The sequence below is a fragment of the Lepidochelys kempii genome, chromosome 18 (genome assembly GCF_965140265.1).
Source record: "Lepidochelys kempii isolate rLepKem1 chromosome 18, rLepKem1.hap2, whole genome shotgun sequence".
Classification (NCBI taxonomy): Eukaryota; Metazoa; Chordata; order Testudines; family Cheloniidae; genus Lepidochelys; species Lepidochelys kempii.
Window position 1 is genome coordinate 2,638,754 of NC_133273.1, and position 23,228 is coordinate 2,661,981.

Genomic DNA, 23,228 nt, shown 5'->3' on the forward strand with positions numbered 1-23,228 from the left:
TCATTAAGTAGAGGGTGCGGATTAGAGAGGTTTTGTGCGATTCAAAAATAGAATTTCTTTCAAACCACAAGACCAACAAAGCTTATGAGTTCATGGAATTTAGGGATGATGTTCCCTCTCCGTCACAGGTAGCTTTTCTGTGCAATATTATTGGTCACTTGAATTCCTTCAACTTGTAGCTCCAAGGCCATGCAAGCAGCCTTGCGAATCCTTTTGAAAAACTGTGCCTTTCAGAAGAATCTTGAAATCTTTCAGACTTAACAGGAAAGACGTTGCATTTTCCCACATTGCATGTTGTTGCTACCGATGAAAACAATGCAAGAATTCCTAAAAAAAATATCTCATTGAAAATTTTAAAATTCGATTGAGAGTTTTAAAATGCCAAAGGATTTGCTTTTATTTGTTCCTGATCCAATTGTTGTCTCTGCTGAAGCAAAGAACACTCTTGATTCAGGTGATGAAGGTGCATTTCAGTTAGAAACTATAAGGCTCCAGAGCTCAGATGTCCTCCAAGGAAAAATTCAGAGAAGTGGGACTTTGTGATTTGTGGACTCAATATACTGACCAGTTTCAGAATAGCCAGAATCTAGCCATCTATCTTTTAACAATGTTTGGCTCAACATGCCTCTGCAAATATGGGTTTTTTACCATTAACATCATAAAAACAAACCACCACCACAATCACCTTACAGGTCAGCATCTTCACCAGTGCATGTGCCTTGCCCTTATCTCCTACAAACCACTTCTCACAAAGCTTGCCAGAGATCATTGATGTCACCTTCATTGCCACAAACACAGGTAACAATGTTGATTTATAAACTTTGTTAAAAGATAAAAACATTAATACTTGTTACAATTAAGATCTTTCTTGGCAGCTGGAGTTTGTTTTTTTTATTTTATTTTGTTAGTCTTCTGTGCAAATGGCCCACTTCTTGTCATAAAATTTTCATAACAGCCTGCGGGTAGATCTAATTGAGTATCACTGATCTAGGTTTTCTTTGCAGGTCTCCCATCAAATCTATCCCAACATCACACTAGCTCGTGAGATCTGATGCGATCACAGCTCAGGATCAAATGATAAACATTTAAGAAAAACAAAGTAAGTCAGAAATAAACATAATTAAGCCCAGCTTATCTTGGTTTTTGCAGAAGAAATATGGAAGATCAGTCTGTAAATGGTGGGTCATCCAAATACGACATGTTCAGTTCTGTCCCCTACATTCGCACTTACCATGTGGGCAAACAAGGTCTTCATTAAAATTTAACTCCTCTTCCTCCTCCCTCTTTTCTTCATTTGACTCATCTGACCAAAAGAAAAAGTAGATTGCACAGATACTCTCTGTAGTAGAGTTTGATTCTTTGGAGGAACTGTAACAATTTGCTTCCTTTTCAAATTGCTGCAAAATTCTAACACTAGGGAAACTTCAACAACAATGTATCTAAGTTTATTGGCCCATTTCTCCAGTACCAGGGCAGGATTATACATTACAATATATTTTGAGTGCTCTGAAGTTCATGGAGCACTCTTAAGACTATCTTCGACACGAGACTACAAAGGTAGCATTCATTATAGCTAGAACACCTGGGCTCTTTGCTACTCCCAAATAGCTCAGATCAGAATTAACAGAAAAGTTACCACCAGATCACAGTGGAGGGAACAGAAATCTTACAGGCAAAATATTAGTCAGCTCTCTGCTTTGAGGAATCTGATCCAAACCAGATGTCCCCAGTGCGGCACCACGATAGCGTCATTCAAATGAGGCCAAGAACCACTCTGCTTGGAAGGCTTCAATGTGAGTAACTTGGAGATAGGATTGTGCCTATTTCTGTTTTGGAAAGTGCCTACAACACTGTGGGCAATACCTGAAGTAATAAAAAGTAACATGTGCTTTCTTTGTCAAAGGACAGTTTTTACTAGTCACTCCCATTAGCTCTGCAGGAGAAAATAAAATGGATTGCACCGAAATACAGTTGACAACTGAAGCCTGTTTTACACTTGAAAGTCAAGTCATCACAGCTACAGCACTCGGGGGGGGGGGGTCGGGGGGGTCACACCCTTATGTGCCATAGCTATGCCAACCTAAGCTCCAGTGTGGATACAACTAGGCTGATGGAAGAATGCTTCCATCAACTTAGCAATCATTGCTCAGGGAGCTGGAGTTCCTACAGCCACAGAAAAAAACCTTCTATTGCTGTAGGAACCATCTACCTTACGCTGCCCCGGCTACGGTGCCCCGGCTGTGCTGTTGTAGCACCCATGGCCTATGTTCCAACTGCAGGACCAGATTCTACCTTCAGTTTTAACAGGGAATTAGGGATGTAAAATGTTAACCAGTTAACCGATAAATGCCTAATCCGTTTAAAATGGGGTTTACATGCCTAATGTGCTGGGCCCACGCCCAGGGTCCTTCCTGCCGGCCCTGTGCCTGCCCCAGCCTTGGCCCCTTTCCCGTCTGGGTCTGGGCACTGGGCAGCAGCTCGGACCCCGTGTAAAATGTGGGGGTGCTGCAGCACTCCCCCGCACTCTTAGTTCCTGCACCTATGTTGTGAACTTGCTAACAGTTAAATGTTTAACCGACACAATTTTAATAGTTTAAATAGTTACTTTTTAAAAACACTATTTACACCCCCAGTGGGATTACGTAGGTGTTGTGAGGGCAGAGTCTGACCTGCTGAAAACTTTCGGAAAAAAAAAAAGTATTTGAAATTGCTCAAATATGGATCTAATATATGCTCCTTTGTACTACAGAGGCACCGCAGAGTTATGAACACCTCAGAAATGGAGACTGTTCGTAACTCTGAACAAAATGGTATGGCTGTTCTTTCAAAAGTTTACAACTGAATATTGACTTAATACAGCTTTGATCTTTAATATGCAGAAGAAAAATGTTCCTATCCCTTTATTATTTCAGTAGTTTATGTTGAACAGTACTGTATTTGCTTTTCGGGGGGGGGGGGGGGGGGCGGCGACGGACACGGACGGACGACTCTACTGCTGCTTGATTGTGTACTTCCAGTTCCAAATGGGATGTGTGGTTGACTGGTCAATGCATAACCCTGAGGTTCTACTGTATATATCATTCAGACCTGCTCAAAACAATCCCTACAACTAAAACAGAACTGCTAGAATGCTTAATCAATACTATAGGAACATCTGATCTATTTATCAGGTAGTGGGAGAAATAGGGTTGCTTGGTTTTAAACAGCTACCTTTGTTTTGTGCATCTCCATTCATTTTTCCATTACTCTGGTCTGCATCTTCATCTTGTTCATTTAACTGTTCCAGAGCCAACTGACGCCAACTCCGCAAGGATGACTTTCCAACCCAAAATCCATCATTACTGTATAGAAAAAAAAGACTAGCATTTACAATACAAACTGTAACAGATTTACAGTTTTGGGCTCAGAATGAGAACCGTTACAATCTTTGTTGGAACAATTCCTGTTGATGAAAGAACTCTTCATGTCCTGAAGCTTATCTGTAAGCTCAAAAGCTCATCTCTTTCACCAACAGGAGTTGGTCCAATAAAAGATATTCCCTCACCCACCTTGTTTCTCTTATATCCTGGGACCAACACAAGCTACAACACTGCAAACAATTGTTAAAATCTCATTTTAGAATATTTAAATATCACTGACAATAGACTTGTGCAATGCAAACATTGGAAGGTGTCAGCACCACATACCCCTTTACTGTAATTTTCAGCAAGTTTGTGACAGTTTTATAATCTTCGTTTAATTGGTTTTTCAGTCGTAGTATTCGACACCTCTCTACCACACAATCCTTGCAAAGTGCTTTAACTAGAGAAACAAAAAAAAGACAACACCATGTTACAAGAACGCTACTGCTACACTTCAAAACAAACCTAAGATTTCTGCAAGTGCGGGCATCACCATTTGAAGGTGCTGTCAGTCAACTGGGCTTAATGTAGTTACTGACAGTGACATTTTCTACTACATATGATTTAGATGGAAATACATGGTAACAGTTGAACTGGACCAAATTTAGATATAATTGTAGTAAGCTTTTGATGAGGGTGGATTTGTTCCTTTAGCATCCACATTTCTCATCACCTCAGTTTCATAAGTCCGCATTTCTGATATTAACAGTTTATATTTACTGCAACAAGCTTGAGAACAGCAGTATGTGTAGACCTAGGTAAGCCGTGCATTTGAAAAGGACAGTTCAGAAATTTGCAATAGCAGTTTTGCCATTCATAAAAAAACCTGTCACAGTATGCAAACATGCAACATATGCACACTATGAATATACTTCCTAGGCAGTGGGCTGCTTGGGGGAAATCTACAGGTGAAGGAAGACAGTTTCTCTCCTTGGCTAGCACACCCTCACTTCTTTATTGCTCTGAGAACAGGGTTCCAAAATACTGGCTCATCAGCAGAAAACGATACAATACACGAGGCACTGTTTATACTGCATCTGTAGAAATAATGGGCCCAGGAGCTCCACCACTCCCCAATTTTAGGGTCTTTATACAAGTTTTGCTATTTTACAGAAAGTTTATTTTTAAAAGTTTAATTAAAATATTAAAGTTTCAAGTTGTTTCTACCTAAATATACCATTTCCTTTTATTGTATTTGTTTAAGCGACTGCACAAAACTTCAAGGCACAAAGCAGAATCAAGATCTGAAATATATCCACCACTCATGTTCCCTAGTCAGCCTAATTATCTGTTTGACCATAACGAAGTAGTTCTTCCAAAAGCAGCCAACCAGAAAAATACAAGCAGGACAGCTATTTTGACCAAAGATAAAGCTACATTAGATTGACAAAGGATGCAAAACAGATTTCAATATACAAAAATTTAAACAATAAAAAAAAGCTTGCCATGTGAGTGTGTTTTATATCCAGATACTATGGTTTAATCTTACCATTTAGCCTTGGCCCCCCTCCATATCTCCTGTAGAAGTAGTCAGCAACATACTCAGATATTCTCTTCATAATTGATATTTTATCAGGGTGTAATTTGCCATGTGAACACAAGCATGCAGTGTTATCTATGGGTTTGGGAGGGGCAGATTCATCCAGCCATTTCTGTAACCATTCGAGAGAGACAAACTCATAAGGGCACCCTGGAAAAAAGTAAACAAACAAACCTATACATTTCCACAAGTACATGATATAGGAGATGACATTTTAAAATTACTCTACTGTTCAACAGTACTTTTTTAAAATTAAAAAGTTTGTGGGGGAATCTTTCCCCCCCAAAAGTTAGATTCCCATTACACAATATTTTCAGACATGTAATTCTGTTTCCATGCCAATTCTGATCTTAATTATGCAGTTTTATATCATGGTGTCCCTTCTAGAAGTCAGCAGCTATGTGAAATTACATCTGAGACGAGAATCATTTTAAATTTAAATAGGAAACTGGCTTGTGCAGCCAGAGAACATTTTCAAACTGCAACACCTTTTGGCTACAGTAGCTTATTTTATTTCAGAACATTATAGGAAAAATGTGTAACCAAACATTCCTACTGTTAAATTAGTAGAGAATGCAATGTAGTTAAATGCTCCATTCAGAAGTCTGTTTTCCTTAATGATGAGGTAAGTATGTAAATTAGAAGTTTAAAGCAATAATGTAGGAGTGTAATAAGGGTTAGTGTGTCTGATATATATTAACTATTAGTGACAAGGCGGGTGAGGTAATCTATTTTATTGGACCAACTTCTGCTAGTGAGAGAGAAGTTTTCAAGGTCAGAGAGAGCTCTTCTTCAGGCCTGGGAAAGGCACTCAGAGTGTCATCCACCTTGTCTCTCTTAATATCCTGGGACTGACACAGCTACACACTGCTAGATACATTAACTAGGATAGTCATAAGAGGACAGGATACAATTTTATAAAGAACTAGATCTCTGTCTTGAAAAATCACACAAACCTCTATGTGCTTAAAGTACATTAAAAAAAAAGAGGGGAATCTAGATGATAAATGCTAGCAATTAACCCTAACTAGAACTACAGTGAATAAGTTTGTCTACTGCCTATATAATAGACGAATGGAAGCTTGCATGTGATATGCTGCCAATTTTTCAAATGCAGATTGTTGATGTAGCATTGCTTCCAAAACAGAGCCTTGTATGTCCATGTTACTGTTGAAGCACCGAACCGGTCACTCTTCTGAACAGCTCTGACATCAAACTTCTGATGATACATGTTCCCCAGAACAAGTTTTTGTTAAATATTGTAAGATATCTACAGTATCAATCAAGTTAACCTGGATTTACAGGTTGCTTTTTACAGCATCAGGCAGGCAGAGTGTTATTTCTTTAGATTAGATTGTAAAGTCTTGAGACAATGGACTATCTTTGTGTTCTGTGTCTGTTCAACACCCAGCACAATGGGGGCCTGGACCATAACTAGGGCTCCTAGGTGCTACAGTAATACAAATTAAACAACAAATGGGAACTACTTCACCAAATTTGCTTCATCTATCAGATTTACAATAATGCTCAATTTCTGCATTTTGCGTGGAAAAATATTTTTGATATTTGAATGCCTGATCCATGCTGTCCAAGTAGACAACGAACCATCAAAATAGACTCAAGAGCAACACGATATCTCAGTAATGATGCAAGATTTGGCTGTAAGGAGGAAACTATGAAAATATCAAGCAAAAAAAAAATTTTTTTTTAAAGTCTAGGCTATTCGTCAAAAATTAGCATTCAGAAAAAGCACGCAGACCCCAAATTAAAAAAAAACTTATACTGAAGGAGCAGCTGACTCAAAATTTCACAATACTAACAATTTAAGATTGTAGCAATTTCTGTTTTGTTTGTTAAACAAGAAATGCTTTTCTACACATTTACAAAATACATAGGTGCAATTTCTGGGGGACCTGAGACATACCAGCACAGACACTAGAAGGAATGAATGACTTTATATAAAATACTTGAGTCAAATATCTTGATACAAAGTCACACTGATGACACATGCAACCCAAAACAACTTGGCTATATTATTACAGAATTTTACAAAAAAAGCAACTGGAAATGTAATTCACAAATTGCTATGAAATGCAACAGCAGCAAAAAGCTGAACTCAAATAATGCTTTTTCTTATTTTCCATTAGTGACAATCATCTTTGGGTTCCAAGATAGATTTAATTATATACCGAGCAACATGTGTTGATTGTGGGAACAAAGCAGATTTACTTCTGCACACCAAATCTAGTCAATATTGAAAAGATAATCACTGGCATTTCTAAAAGAATATTGGAAAATTAACGGGTGGGAGGGGTGAAGAGAGAGAGGGAGGGAGAGATCAGGAAATTAAATCCACCTAGCTGATGCATCAACTACACTTCTGAAATTTCCCTGCTAGATGTATTTATAAAGTGACTATGAGAAGCTGGATTCTGTTTCCCCATAATCTTAGACCTCAAACTGTTCTTCAGCACATATCAGCAGCTTCTACATCTCAGGCAATGATACTACATAAATATGGTTTATCTGAAAAAGTGTAAGCTTCACTATTGCTATATTGTATTTACTTTACATAAAACGTGGCCACAATCTCTGGAGGATTTAGTTAAACCATTTTTAATGTAACAACTTGGGACAAAAAAAATCCCAATTCATGCAACTGAAGGAGAAACTCAGACCACCACCTTGACTTCCAAAAGGTAAGCAGCATGAGAGTGCACTGTCCGGAAACCTGTCACAGTGACATTTACTCCTTATATAAATGTCCATATATCAACAACAAACGATTCTAATTATGTTTAGAAAGCCAAAGTGACAGAAAGTTACTTGTAATTCTTGTTCTCCAAAAGTGACCCATATCTGTGAAGATCATGCCCCATATCCTTGATTTATCAATGGCACTTCAAAAATACATTCAGAACATGGACCCAACAGTGGGGAATCTGGTGTGAATGCCTGCTTTCACACCACAGGTTTTCATTAGTTTTAAGCATAAATGACATAACTTTAAGTATCCAAGTTTGAAAATTAAGAATCTGAACAGAAGCGACTGGATATTTAGAGGTGCCGAGCTCTAGATGCAGCTCCCACTGACCTAAAGTTGCTGGTGCTCAATACCGCGGAAAGAAACGTCAGGCTTTATATTTCGGTGCCTTAATTTGGAATCAAGTGCTAAATTTTGGGCATCCAAGTCTGAAAAATTTGGCCAAAGTATTTTATGAACTAAACTGAAATATCACAACACTCTACTTGCTCTTTTTACAAAAAGGAGTTACAATCTTAATTGAAAACTACTGAAAAAGTTTCTAGGAGGCGTGTGTTTTGGATAAATACTGTCTATATAAAGTAACCACAGCACTTGTCTGTACACTCACCCCATGGAAAACTGAGGAGAGAAAGGAATAAATCAACCTTCTAGTATTTAAAAAAATGTGTAAAAGGCAGTAAGTAAAAAGTGGAAAGGAGTGAAGAATCAGTCAGTGACAACTTATTCATGGGACACACAAAGCTCTGGACAGAGTGACTCCTGGGAGAGAGCTGGTTAGAAATTTTCTGATGCAACTTAGTTTCACCAGAAAATGCCAATTAACAGAAGTGAAATGTTTTGCTGAATCCATTACAATGGCTCTCAGGGCTGCTAGGCTCCCCATTCTGAAGCAGTAGCACTGGGAGCCCCATCTGGGGCTAGGACTCTTGGGGTTGCTAACTTTCCTTCTCTGTGGCAGCAGCCTTTGGAGCCCAGGCTGAAACTGATATTCTTGTCAGTTTCACGTTGACTATGCAGTGGTGACAATGGGTAAACCAGGGATGGCCAACCTGAGCCTGAAGAGGAGCCAGAATTTACCGATGTACATTGACAAAGAGCCACAGTAATATGTCAGCAGCCCCCCCCACTCCCAGTGCCTCCCGTCCACCAGGCAGCCCCGCCGATCAGTGCCTCCCCTTCCCTCCCCACACCCCCCAATCAGCTGTTTTGTGGCCTGCAGAAGGAGGGGGAGGGGGTAAGGGGGAGGAGCGAGGGCATGGCAGGCTCAGGGGAGGGGGTGGGAAGGGGTGGAGTGGGGGCAGGGCCTGTTGCGGAGCCAGGGGTTGAGCAGCGAGCCCCCCTGGCACATTGGAAAGTTGGTGCCTGTAGCTCCAGCCTCGGAGCCGGCGCCTAGACAAGGAGCCGCGTATTAAAACTTCTGAAGAGCCGCATGTGGCTCTGGAGCCACAGGTTGGCCGCCCCTGGGGTAAACTCACAAGAATGTAAATTTCCCATATTTCTATTCTGGAACACCCTATTTCAGTGTTTTTATTAAATGAAATGTTGAGGGTGCTTTCAGTTTGTAAGAAATTTCAGTAAAATCTGCTTCCATTCCAAAATACAAAAATTTTCTTGCGAACCAAAACCCTGCATTTTGGCCACCCCAACATGGAATTTTTTTAGATAAAAACTTGCCTACATGGAGTTTCTAAGTGTCTGTAAGAATTAAATTAATGCCTTTCTGGCAAAAGGTTGAGTGAATGTGTGACCTATTACCTGCTGATTCACTTGGATCAACAGCACCAAAGCATGCAAGTGACCTGGATATGCAGGATTACCTAAATTACTTCCTTCTCAGTGCTACCAATCAACAGGGAGCTGAGCTGTTCACAGGGCAGCAGAAAATGGATGTATGGTGGTACAAGGGAAAAGTACAGGAGGGTGACTGACAAGGGCATCACTGATGGTGAGGGAGTAAATCAAGAAAGAGGAAGACGGGGGAGACGGCACCAGTGGCAGTTATAATGAGGAACAGCAAAAACAAGAAAGAAAAAACAACAAGGAGTCTGGTGGCACCTTAAAGACTAACAGATTGATTTGGGCATTTTACCCATTTTCGTGGGTAAAAAAACCAGTTCTTCAGATGCATGGAGTGAAAATTACAGATGCAGGCACTATATACTGACACATGGAGAAGGGAGTTACCTGACAAATGGAGAACCAGTGTTGACAGGGCCAATTCGATCAGGGTGGATGTGGTCCACTCCCAATAATTGAGGAGGTGTCAATTCCAGGAGTGGCAAAGTTGCTTTTGTAATTAGCCAGCCACTCCCAGTCCCTATTCAAGCCCAAATTTACGGTGTTAAATTTGCAAATGAATTTTGGTTCTGCAGTTTCTCTTTGAAGTCTGTTTCTGAAGATTTTTTGTTCAAGTATAGCTAATTTTAAATCTGTTATAGAACGTCCAGGAAGACTGAAGTGTTCTCCTACTGGCTTTTGTATATTAAACACCACCCTATACCCGAAACCTACTGACTGCTATACTTACCTACATGCCTCCAGCTTCCATTCTGGACACATCACACGATCCATTGTCTACAAACAAGCGCTAAGATACAACCGAATTTGCTCCAATCCCTCAGACAGAGACAAACACCTACAAGATCTTTATCAAGCACTCTTACAACTACAATATCACCATAGGGAAGTGAGGAAACAGACTGACAGAGCAAGACAGGTACCCAGAAATCACCTACTACAGGACAGGTCAATAACAGAACAGAAAAATAACAGAACAGCACTGGCCCTAACATATAGCCCCCAGCTAAAACCTGATCATCAATGACCTACAACCTATCCTGGAAAACAATCCCACACTCTCACAGACCTTGGGAGGCAGGCCAGTGCTCGCTTACAGACAGCCCCCCAACCCGAAGCAAATACTCACCAGCAACTACACACCACACCACAGAAACACTAACCCAGGAAGCAATCCCTGTAGGAAACCTTGTTGCCTACTCTGTCCCCATATCTACTCTAGCGACACCATCAGAGGACCCAACCACATAAGTCACACCATCAGGGGCTCATTCACCTGCACGTCTACTAATGTGATATACGCCATCATGTGCCAGCAATGCCCCTCTGCCATGTACATTGGCCAAACCAGACAGTCCCTAAGTAAAAGAATAAATGGACACAAATCGGATATCAGGAACGGTAACATACAAAAGCCAGTCCGAGAACACTTCAGTCTTCCTGGACATTCTACAACAGATTTAAAAGTAGCCATTCTTGAACAACAACAACAAAAACTTCAAAGAGAAACTGCAGAACTAAAATTCATTTGCAAATTTAACACCACTGATTTGGGCTTTAATAGGGACTGGGAGTGCTGGCTCACTACAAAAGCAGCTTTGCCTCTCTTGGAATTGAGACCTCCTCCTCAGTTTCTGGGAGTGGACCACATACACCCTGATCAAACTGGCCCTGTCAACACTGGTTCTCCAGTTGTCAGGTAACTCGCTTCTCTTCATGTGTCAGTATATAATGCCTGGAGTGAAAATTACAGATGCAGGCACCTGAAGAACTGTTTTTTTACCCACGAAAGCTTATGCCCAAATAAATCTGTTAGTCTTTAAGGTGCCACCGGACTCCTTGCTGTTTTTGTGGATACAGACGAACACGGCTACCCCGATGCTTGACACCATGAAGAAAGAAAAAGAAAGTAGGTTGTGGCAGAAAGCGTTAAGGGAAAAAGCAACACTGATCATGCAGCCTCTACTGCAGTCTTAAGTGTTGGTCAACACACAGTTCGCCTTCTCTCCTAAGGCTATTGGTTTTTCCCCCATCTAAAAGCTTCTAATGATATGCTCTGATCATGAACTCATGTGCTAGCATATATTAATGTGGCACTAATGATCTGGAAACCAACAGCATATCTGAAGAAAAAAAGGAATTAATTTTTGGGGAACGGCTCCTACAGAAAATTAAACACTTGCAAATTTAAACTAATGTTTGCAAACTCAAACCTTCCAAATCTTGTTTAGTTACTTTAAAATCAATAGCAGCAGGAAGTCTGAGTGGATAGAGAATGAGTGGATGTCAGTGCCCTTCTCTACCGCCCAAAGTCTTACAATAGGTACCACAAACACCAGAACACAAAAGGCTATGAGGAAAAGGAGTAACACCCACTATATGAAGTTATACATAAAAGGGAAATAGGATTAATTTAGTGATTTATTTACAAAGAGTACTAATCTTAACAATGGTCTACTACAAAATACTACCAGAATATCTTACAGACCAGCTTCAGCAGGCAACCTTTGGTAGAGCTCCTTCACCTCTTCATGTTTGATTTTGCCTCTGACCACGCTTTGTTTACGCATATCTGCCATTTCGTTACACCACTCTTCAAACTTGCAGTTATCGCGTTCGACTAGCTCCTGCAGAAAAGCTATGGAGAAAGACAGAAAACAGAAGTACTAGCTACCACTAACCCTACTCTGTCTTAAAAACAAAAAGATGGCCAAAATTAAAGTCAATTATGCCAATTTTCCCAGTGAGCAGTAATATCCAATGATAACAACCCCCAGCTTAAAGGTTTTCTCACACAAATAATGAAATACAGAGTCTTTCTAAAAGTCAAGTGCCTGGATAGTCCTTCTCTCCAATATTCACATTTCAGTATTTGTGCCCATATGGGTAATTAAATGTAAAGGAGACATGGGATGCAAATGATTTAATACTGCCCAACAAAATTTACTCTGGAGGACATGATACCTGCAGTGTTTTAGAATATAAACCTTTGATGCATGACAAAGGTTGCGTTGCATACGGGAAACTGAGGATTTTCTGGACAAAACTCAGGATAGGCTTCTAGGGGCACAAAGCTCTACAGATATAGAGCAGGTTGCACAGAGGAGCCAAGAGGCCAGTGAAGAAGCTTGGCAACATGTGACCTCCAGAAGAGGTAAGCGGAATGTCCGGGTTCCAGTAACACAGACACAGGTAACTAACCGCTTTCATGTTCTCTCCACAGGTATCGTTGCGGAGAGTGGACCAGATGATATGTCTGGGGCGAGAAAGCAGAAGGAGACTCCGCTGGTTGGAAGGCATGAGATGCTATGTCCTGAGGTTGGGAGTTCCACGACCACCACTCCCAAGAGGAGAAGGCGGGTGGTGGTGGTCGGGGACTCTCTCCTCCGGGGGACTGAGTCATCTATCTGCCGCCCTGACCGGGAAAACCGAGAAGTCTGCTGCTTGCCAGGGGCTAAGATTCGCGATGTGACGGAGAGACTGCCGAGACTCATCAAGCCCTCGGATCGCTACCCCTTCCTGCTTCTCCACGTGGGCACCAATGATACTGCCAAGAATGACCTTGAGCGGATCACTGCGGACTATGTGGCTCTAGGAAGAAGGATAAAGGAGTTGGAGGCGCAAGTGGTGTTCTCGTCCATCCTCCCCGTGGAAGGAAAAGGCCTAGGTAGGGAGCGTCGAATCGTGGAAGTCAACGAATGGCTACACAGGTGGTGTCGGAGAGAAGGCTTTGGTTTCTTTGACCATGGGATGGTGTTCCATGAAGGAGGAGTGCTGGGCAGAGACGGGCTCCATCTTACGAAGAGAGGGAAGAGCATCTTTGCCAGCAGGCTGGCTAACCTAGTGAGGAGGGCTTTAAACTAGGTTCACCGGGGGAAGGAGACCAAAGCCCTGAGGTAAGTGGGAAAGCGCGATACCGGGAGGAAGCACAGGCAGGAATGTCTGTGAGGGGAGGGCTCCTGCCTCATACTGGGAATGAGGGGCGATCAACAGGTTATCTCAAGTGCTTATATACAAATGCACAAAGCCTTGGAAACAAGCAGGGAGAACTGGAGGTCCTGGTGATGTCAAGGAACTATGACGTGATCGGAATAACAGAGACTTGGTGGGATAACTCACATGACTGGAGTACTGTCATGGATGGTTATAAACTGTTCAGGAAGGACAGGCAGGGCAGAAAAGGTGGGGGAGTAGCCCTGTATGTAAGGGAGCAGTATGACTGCTCAGAGCTCCGGTACAAAACTGCAGAAAAACCTGAGTGTCTCTGGATTAAGTTTAGAAGTGTGTGCAACAAGAGCGATGTAGTGGTGGGAGTCTGCTATAGACCACCGGACCAGGGGGATGAGATAGATGAGGCTTTCTTCCGGCACACGGAAGCTACTAGATCGCATGCCCTGATTCTCATGGGTGACTTTAATTTTCCTGATATCTGCTGGGAGAGCAATACAGCGGTGCATAGACAATCCAGGAAGTTTTTGGAAAGCGTAGGGGACAATTTCCTGGCGCAAGTGCTAGAGGAGCCAACTAGGGGGGGCGCTTTTCTTGACCTGCTGCTCACAAACCAGGTAGAATTAGTGGGGGAAGCAAAAGTGGATGGGAATCTGGGAGGCAGTGACCATGAGTTGGTTGAGTTCAGGATCCTGACGCAGGGAAGAAAGGTAAGCAGCAGGATACGGACCCTGGACTTCAGGAAAGCAGACTTCGACTCCCTCAGGGAACGGATGGCCAGGATCCCCTGGGGGACGAACTTGAAGGGGAAAGGAGTCCAGGAGAGCTGGCTGTATTTCAAGGAATCCCTGTTGAGGTTACAGGGACAAACCATCCCAATGAGTCGAAAGAATAGTAAATATGGCAGGCGACCAGCTTGGCTTAATGGTGAAATCCTAGCGGATCTTAAACATAAAAAAGAAGCTTACAAGAAGTGGAAGGTTGGACATATGACCAGGGAAGAGTATAAAAATATTGCTCGGGCATGTAGGAATGTTATCAGGAGGGCCAAATCGCACCTGGAGTTGCAGCTAGCCAGAGATGTCAAGAGTAACAAGAAGGGTTTCTTCAGGTATGTTGGCAACAAGAAGAAAGCCAAGGAATGTGTGGGCCCCTTAATGAATGAGGGAGACAACCTAGTGACAGAGGATGTGGAAAAAGCTAATGTACTCAATGCTTTTTTTTGCCTCTGTTTTCACTAACTAGGTCAGCTCCCAGACTGCTGCGCTGGGCATCACAAAATGGGGAAGAGATGGCCAGGCCTCTGTGGAGATAGAGGTGGTTAGGGACTATTTAGAAAAGCTGGACGTGCACAAGTCCATGGGGCCGGACGAGTTGCATCCGAGAGTGCTGAAGGAATTGGCGGCTGTGATTGCAGAGCCATTGGCCATTATCTTTGAAAACTCGTGGCGAACCGGGGAAGTCCCGGATGACTGGAAAAAGGCTAATGTAGGGCCAATCTTTAAAAAAGGGAAGAAGGAGGATACTGGGAACTACAGGCCAGTCAGCCTCACTTCAGTCCCTGGAAAAATCATGGAGCAGGTCCTCAAAGAATCAATCCTGAAGCACTTGCATGAGAGGAAAGTGATCAGGAACAGCCAGCATGGATTCACCAAGGGAAGGTCATGCCTGACTAATCTAATCGCCTTTTATGAGGAGATTACTGGTTCTGTGGATGAAGGGAAAGCAGTGGATGTATTGTTTCTTGACTTTAGCAAAGCTTTTGACACGGTCTCCCACAGTATTCTTGTCAGCAAGTTAAGGAAGTATGGGCTGGATGAATGCACTACAAGGTGGGTAGAAAGCTGGCTAGATTGTCGGGCTCAACGGGTAGTGATCAATGGCTCCATATCTAGTTGGCAGCCGGTATCAAGTGGAGTACCCCAAGGGTCGGTCCTGGGGCCGGTTTTGTTCAATATCTTCATAAATGATCTGGAGGATGGTGTGGATTGCACTCTCAGCAAATTTGCGGATGATACTAAACTGGGAGGAGTGGTAGATACGCTGGAGGGCAGGGATAGGATACAGAAAGACCTAGACAAATTGGAGGATTGGGCCAAAAGAAATCTGATGAGGTTCAATAAGGATAAGTGCAGGGTCCTGCACTTAGGATGGAAGAACCCAATGCACAGCTACAGACTAGGGACCGAATGGCTAGGCAGCAGTTCTGCGGAAAAGGACCTAGGGGTGACAGTGGACGAGAAGCTGGATATGAGTCAGCAGTGTGCCCTTGTTGCCAAGAAGGCCAATGGCATTTTGGGATGTATAAGTAGGGGCATAGCGAGCAGATCGAGGGACATGATCGTTCCCCTCTATTCGACATTGGTGAGGCCTCATCTGGAGTACTGTGTCCAGTTTTGGGCCCCACACTTCAAGAAGGATGTGGATAAATTGGAGAGAGTCCAGTGAAGGGCAACAAAAATGATTAGGGGACTGGAACACATGAGTTATGAGGAGAGGCTGAGGGAGCTGGGATTGTTTAGCCTGCAGAAGAGAAGAATGAGGGGGGATTTGATAGCTGCTTTCAACTACCTGAAAGGGGGTTCCAAAGAGGATGGCTCTAGACTGTTCTCAATGGTAGCAGATGACAGAACGAGGAGTAACGGTCTCAAGTTGCAGTGGGGGAGGTTTAGATTGGATATTAGGAAAAACTTTTTCACTAAGAGGGTGGTGAAACACTGGAATGCGTTACCTAGGGAGGTGGTAGAATCTCCTTCCTTAGAGGTTTTTAAGGTCAGGCTTGACAAAGCCTTGGCTGGGATGATTTAACTGGGAATTGGTCCTGCTTTGAGCAGGGGGTTGGACTAGATGACCTTCTGGGGTCCCTTCCAACCCTGATATTCTATGATTCTATGAAATACTTTTTGCATGTTTGAAAGGATTACCAATAATGTACTATAATATGTTTCAGAGTAGCAACCGTGTTAGTCTGTATTCGCAAAAAGAAAAGGAGGACTTGTGGCACCTTAGAGACTAACCAATTTATTTGAGCATAAGCTTTGTGAGCTACAGCTCACTCCATCGGATGTTAATCCCACTAAGGAAAAAAGCAGCAACAGTTTTTGTACAGCTGTAATGGTGAAGGGCTGCAGACCATGAGCGCACCAGGCTCTTTCAGAGATGTCCCTACTACTCTTTGAGGCCCCTGGTTTCATTTCCTTGCCTCCCACTCATCACAGCAAGCCACAGGTCCCCTAGCTGTTCCTCTCTATTTCTCTGGAGCAATGGTTCTTCCTACTGAGATGCAGAAAACCTGGGTCTTCAGTCCCAGTAGCACACCAGAATCCTTAATGCCACCTACCAGAGAGGCCACCAACAAGGATTTGGGGGCACGTATAAAATCTTAGTGATCCAGGTTTTACATGGTTCAGTGATAAGCACAGAAAACTATTAAGAACTCCTGTGGATTAAAGGGAACAGGCAGGGAAACTGAAAGGCTGCTGATTCAAGTGAAAGGGGAGTGTGACTAAGTTTTAGTGTCACCAGTGAAATAAAATACTTCAGAAGAAAAGATGGAAAATGTGGGAATGATGGAAATTCACACATAAAAGAGGAAGGAAAGGGAGGAAAAATAAGTGAGGGTGTGCAATAACAGGCTTAACACAAAACAGATGTAGCAGTCAATTAATAGTGAAAAGAGGACAAAGGGGAAAGACAGAAGACCACCTACATACTTACAGTAATGGTATAAAGAAGGTGCAAAATATTTCCTGTGAAATTTTCTTCTACATTTAGAATTTTTTAAGAACTAAGCTGTTTGAGAAACGTGAACCGTATTTTTCATTTAGATACCATCATGACAGGTACTATGCAAATCTCATAGAATGTTCTTAATTTTAACCTTAATGCTAAAAAATTATTTGTTTCTGGGACAGTGAATTTAGTTCAATACATTCAGGCTGACCCTTTCACTTTTATGACTGCTAAGTCATCATGGCATGATAGCTAGGGCAAGAGGCTATGACTCAGGTGACCCAAACTGTATTCCTGCTATCTGTAGGACTTGCTGTGTGGCCACGGGCAAGTCAATTCACTCCAACACCTTACTCCTCCCGCCCCAAAAACAGGAGTAACACCTCCATGCTTAGTGCCCCACAAAGATTAATTACTATTCATATATAGTGCTTTGTTAGGTATTATTATTAAATCCACTCGCCAATTGGATTCCCACCTCCCCAAAGCTCTAAGATAGGCCATGAATACGTAAATGAAAAATCCTTGAATGGCCTGCACTCTTACATTTCTTATGCCCTTTGTTCACATTAAGAGAAGTAACAAGTACTTGCGAGGCATAGCAGGCCATTCTGACAGAAACAAGAAAACTGAGCCACTGTCAAACATCAGGACTGCCCACCCTCATTACAGTATATACACCACTGACATCTTATAGCCATCATTATTTAGCTTTATGCTTACATTTAAGACATAATTAGTTTAAAAATTAAAATGAGAATCTGGCTGTGGGCACTAATTATTCAAAGCCACTTTGACTGGCCAGCTGAGCATTTTGTGACTACATGCACAGACTCGGCAGTCAACAACTGGGTCTACTTCAACACACACAATAAAGCCTCACAACTGTTTTGTTACAAGAGTTCAGGTGGTAACGTTGATGGGACAAGGACACTGAGCTGTTATGGGCGTGAAATTTTAAACGTACTCTCCTTCATACACAGAGTCAAACTGTCATTTGAACTGCAATGTGATATCCTTTCAGACACGCCACTGTTTTTTGCATCCGATGAAGTGAGCTGTAGCTCACGAAAGCTTATGCTCAAATAAACTGGTTAATCTCTAAGGTGCCACAAGTACTCCTTTTCTTTTTGTGAATACAGACTAACACGGCTGCTACTCTGAAACTTGTTTTTAATGAAAAAGCTAACTGGGGAGTAACTTTCCAGTATTCTAAATTATTTAGTAAAAGAAGGTGAGAGAAGACTGGCTGTTGGGCCACAAACTGCTGCTGAAAGGCTTTTAGAGGGGGAAAGGAAGAGCACAATAGGGGTGGAAGACAAAAGGTTAAGAACTACAACACAAATACACCTCTACCCAGATATAAGGTGGGTTCACAAACAATACAGTAAAGCTCCAACACACTGCTCTGAGCAGCATGTTAAGGGAGCTGGGCCGGGCTGGGGCCAAGGGGTTGGATAAGGGGCAGAGGGTCTGGGAGGCAGGAGCTGTGGGGGGGCACTTTTGGGGGCCCTGCAGTCCCAGAGCAGCCTGGGGGATTAGCGGGGGGGGCCGGGAGCAGCCCGCTCCGCTTCCCTCGCCCCAGCCCCAGCCGTGTTGCTCGGGGGAGGGGGCTTGGGGGAAGGGATTCCCCCCCCCGCCCTCACCAGCAGCGGCGGAAGTGGAGCAGCCCGGCCCCAGCCCACCCCACTCCGCTAGCTACCAGCCACCCGCTGCAGGTGAGTGCGGGACCTTTCCCCAACCCCCCGTCCCCCCCAACACAGCTGGGGCTGGGGCAAGGGAAGCGGAGCAGGCTGGGGCCGCGTTGCTCCGCTTCCTGCCGCCGTTGAGTGCAGAGGGCATCCTTTCCCCCAACCTCCCTGCACTCACCAGCGGCGGGAAGTGGAACACCGCGGCTGCGTTGCTCCACTTCCCACCGCTGCTGGTGAGTGCCTGTTAGGGGGCATGGGGTGTGGATAGGGATCAGAGCACTCAGGGGACAGCGGGGTTGGGTAGAGGGTGGGGGTCTCTGGAGGAGGTGGTCAGGGAACAAGGAATAGGGGTCCAAAGCAAGTTCGATATAACACGGTCTCACCTATAACGCTGACTCCCGAAGACCGCGTTATATCAGGGTAGAGGTGTATATTAAATATATAGATAAAAAGGTATGTATGGACTTTTTGCTCATATTTTTTCCACTTTCCTAGGAACTATTTTTCATAGTGGAAGAATACATTGCAAAACTTAATTCTTTAAAAAAGTTATGAATACATTCAGCAAGTCAAATAGAAACAAATATCAATAAGCCACTGCTGATGCACGTATCAGGACCAGGAGTGACTGGTACACTACGCAATAAGTGTATTAGTTATAATTACCAGTGCACTATGGAGTGAGTGCTTATTGCTGGAATAATCGTTGGATCATTTAAGATAAGCTTTTATTTTACTGGACTCAGTGCTGCAAAAAGTATTTAAGAGGAAGTGCTAATTTCCCTCTGGAACTGACCCAAACAGACTTACGAGGCCTCGCTATATCTGACAGGAATAGGTTTGAAAAGTCCAAGTTCACTTACTTGGGACTTCTGCTGTTAGAGATTTTTCCCGTGTTTGCAGTCGGTACACCAACATGTAAGCATTTCGAGAGCAGTGAGTTCCTTTCCCACACTTGGGTTTACGAGTTTGAGACTTAGAAGGCTCTGCTGAGGTACAGAAGTCAAAAAATAATAAACATGCATGCCAACATATTTATTCTACTTTAATGGGGAATATCACATATCTCATTTCAATTCTTCCCTAACACATACACACTACCTCCAACCTCGCCAGAACTTTTCTCCAACGTAATACGGACAGTTTGTCCTGCATATTGTGTACACAGTCTTATCAATGCAGATTTCCTTATACCAAATAACACTGTCTAATGCTTACTTAGATTGTGTTGCAGAGAATTTAAACATTGTTTTATGCACATAACAGAAACGTGTCCTTTCCCACTACATGACACCTATAAATATCAAAGTGCAGTGCAGGAAATAAAGAGTTATTCCAGAGTGGCTGGTTCCAACTTCCACCTTTAAGAGATGGAAAAAATTTGGCCATATAATACCAACCAATATTTCTCAATCTGTAATTCTATCTTAATCTCCAGCCTGTCAGAAAAATGAAATTTACAAAAATATGCATACACATTTGCAATTTTAAAAACAAAGTTTAAAAAAAAAAGTAAAGGAAAAACCTGCTTATTATCAAACCTTTAATACAACACAAAGAAAATACTGTAGGCATATATTGTTATTTCTTGGGAAATTCCACTACTACACTGATAGGCCACAAACACTTAGCCCTCCAGCATAACAATCCACACTTATTTGCAAGTCTGCCCCCCATGCAGGGCCAGAGTTCAAGAGTGTTTCCCTGCAGCAGATAAGCAGATCTCCAGTACCTGAAGCAGAACTCCTTCCACAGCTATATACGTTTGGGATGGCATCTGCTCTTACAGGAGAAAGAACCCTGAACTCAGGGCTTGGGAGGAGCTGGGAAAATCACTAACACACACTGAACAAAGTTTGTATTTATAACTCTTTGCACATAAAAGCTCCAAAACCACAAATATTAATCAACATACTTAACTTTAAGACCCCGAGTAGTCCTACTGACTTCAGTGGGACTACATCTGTGCTTAAAGTTACGCATATGCATGAGACTTTGTGGGACCCTGGCTTAATATTGTTTGTGATCTGAATGTTTTAACTTACTGTTACAAGTAAACCAACGAGTAACCCATGAGGCTAACAGAACAAAGATAAAAGAAAACCATTTTTCTGGGTTTTGCGATTTGACAGCACTGTGTATAATCAGCTTCATGAGGGTCAATTTCATCACTCATGCACTAAGCATGACAAAAATCACAGGTCTAGTGGGAGTTCACATACATGCTCTTCACCACTAACTTTACCAACAACAAGCAGCAAAGCTGAAAACTAAGAGACATCAGATAGGTGTGTGCATGGAGGAAGTCGGGGGGTGGGGGGGAGAGAGAGGAAGGCAGGGGAGGTCTGAGCATGTTTGGTGTTGTTCTCAGGGTTCCCCAGAAGAACCTTATACAACAAATGATGGATCAGGTAAAAAATAGATTTAAAAAGTCCTAAAGGCCATATTTATGGTGCTCTGTCAGAAAACTGAGGGCCTTTTAAGTCAGTCAAGAAAACTTCCCTTTGTACAAGCATAGCCTCAACTCTTTGAAAAGGGGATTTTTCTGCTTGCTTTTTAGATGAGAAAAATCTGGTCCGACACTTCCCTGCTTTTGTTAAAGCACTAGAATGACTCTGCCCAAGCCTACAAACCCATCCTGAGAAGTACTGAGCACCGACCCACTCACTGAAGTTACTCACAGTCACAGGAATTTGCCGATTCAGGCACTCAGACTGTTAGTTCAGAACTCAATAGCTCCTCCACATCAGCTGCAAGCAGAGCAAGCTGAAGCTCTTCAGCAAACTCAGGGAAGTCAAGACCAACAATGTCAATGTAAACAGATATGGGGGGGGGGGGGGGTTGGAAGAAGAAGAAAATAAGTGATATAAAAGATAAAAATATTATGTAGTTTTTGCTCCAAAAATGTTTTGGTTTTGAGATTTATGAAAACTTTTCAGTTCCCCTTCAAAAAGATGAACAACCTCCTCAGTGGAAGTAAATATACAAAAGGTAACTAAAAATAATCTTGCTCTCTAATAATAAAGCCTCATTCTGTGTGCTAGGTTGGGAAGAAACAGCTTTGCATACATTTTACCAATACGCAAGTTAATGATTTGTTTAAAAGATGGTTGTCTAGGTAGATATGCACACTACTTGCCATATTACAATCTATAAGAGAACTGAAGTAAAGTCAGTCATCACCAGGCCCGTAAGACATTCAACAATCAGATGGGGTTGGGGGGTGAGGGTTAAAAATTGGCTGCAACTAATCAAGTTGCAATTTCATTAGTTACCCTTAAAAAAATGTTAAAAAGTTATGACTGCAAATCACTCAATACATATATCAGGGCAATTGATATAGCCTCCATGTTTTTGGTGAAAAGTTATTTTAAAAGGGCACTCACAACTTAAAGGTTTTACCTAGATCTTCCTCAATCCCCAGTTGCAATTTCTTCCCCTCCATCTTTTCTATGTCTTCATCATTAAACTTGTACCATTCACCAGTCTGAGGGTCTTTCACATGAGCAATGTAGTGACCAGAATATGCACTCACTCCCCTGTGTATAAGAACTGCACTAAGTTCATATATATAGACACCATCTGAAAGAGAACAGGCAGTTTTTTAATCCACCAGAAAATACAAAGAACACAAGCAGCAAAAAAGTTCTTTTAAGAACTGTACCAAGACTTACTTTATACAAGACGTATACACAACACAGCATAATTTTTTTCCCTATTACTTCCCAAAGAGAGCAGCAGCACACACGTTGTGATGTATACATTCTTAACTCACAAATCTGGTAGCCAGAGCTCCAAACAGTTTGAAATTTAGCAATTTTTGTTAAAGTACCTAAACTCAACCGCTGGTTTATCAAATGAGGACAAACACTGCTTAAGCTTCCATTTTAAATAAAAAGGTTAATAGCCAGAAATGACTTATTCATTAGCACAACTGTTTTAGTTGTTTTCAGCTAGAGGACAGGTTCAGGCAAGATCTTGGCAGCTAATGGCTGTATTAGTACAATTAGTCAATTAATACTTCATGTATAACTCACCTTTTTGTTCCATAAAAGGTTCCATATCAAGCAATTCAGAAAAGCCAATGTAAGTATTCAACTTTTTCTTATGGCCAGTTTGTCTATTCAAAAACAAATTACAAGACTTTCATGTACAAGTATTCAATGCAGCAAGGAGAGTAAACATCTTTTTGCATATTTAATCTAAAATTTTAATTTGCAAATCACTACTGTATTTAACAGATGAGACTACTGGATAGTTAAATGAACTTCACACTGAATGCATCCGATGAAGTGAGCTGTAGCTCACGAAAGCTTATGCTCAAATAAATTGGTTAGTCTCTAAAGTGCCAC

The 23,228-nt window shown here is 42.2% G+C and overlaps 1 protein-coding gene across 5 annotated transcripts in view; it reads right to left on the reverse strand.

The window, feature by feature from the left end:
• USP48 (ubiquitin specific peptidase 48) overlaps positions 1-23,228 on the reverse strand; it is a 59,534-nt gene that overhangs the window by 24,241 nt on the left and 12,065 nt on the right. For 2 of the 5 annotated variants that reach the window (XM_073316670.1, XM_073316674.1), the window contains 8 exons: positions 22,914-22,996; positions 22,279-22,458; positions 19,740-19,865; positions 11,994-12,143; positions 4,891-5,091; positions 3,687-3,801; positions 3,211-3,341; positions 1,232-1,303 (listed from right to left, as the gene is read on the reverse strand). In XM_073316670.1, coding sequence (XP_073172771.1) covers positions 1,232-1,303; positions 3,211-3,341; positions 3,687-3,801; positions 4,891-5,091; positions 11,994-12,143; positions 19,740-19,865; positions 22,279-22,458; positions 22,914-22,996 — 1,058 coding nt within the window. The remainder of the gene's footprint in view (positions 1-1,231; positions 1,304-3,210; positions 3,342-3,686; positions 3,802-4,890; positions 5,092-11,993; positions 12,144-19,739; positions 19,866-22,278; positions 22,459-22,913; positions 22,997-23,228) is intronic. The other 3 variants (XM_073316671.1, XM_073316672.1, XM_073316673.1) reach the window with 3 other exon arrangements.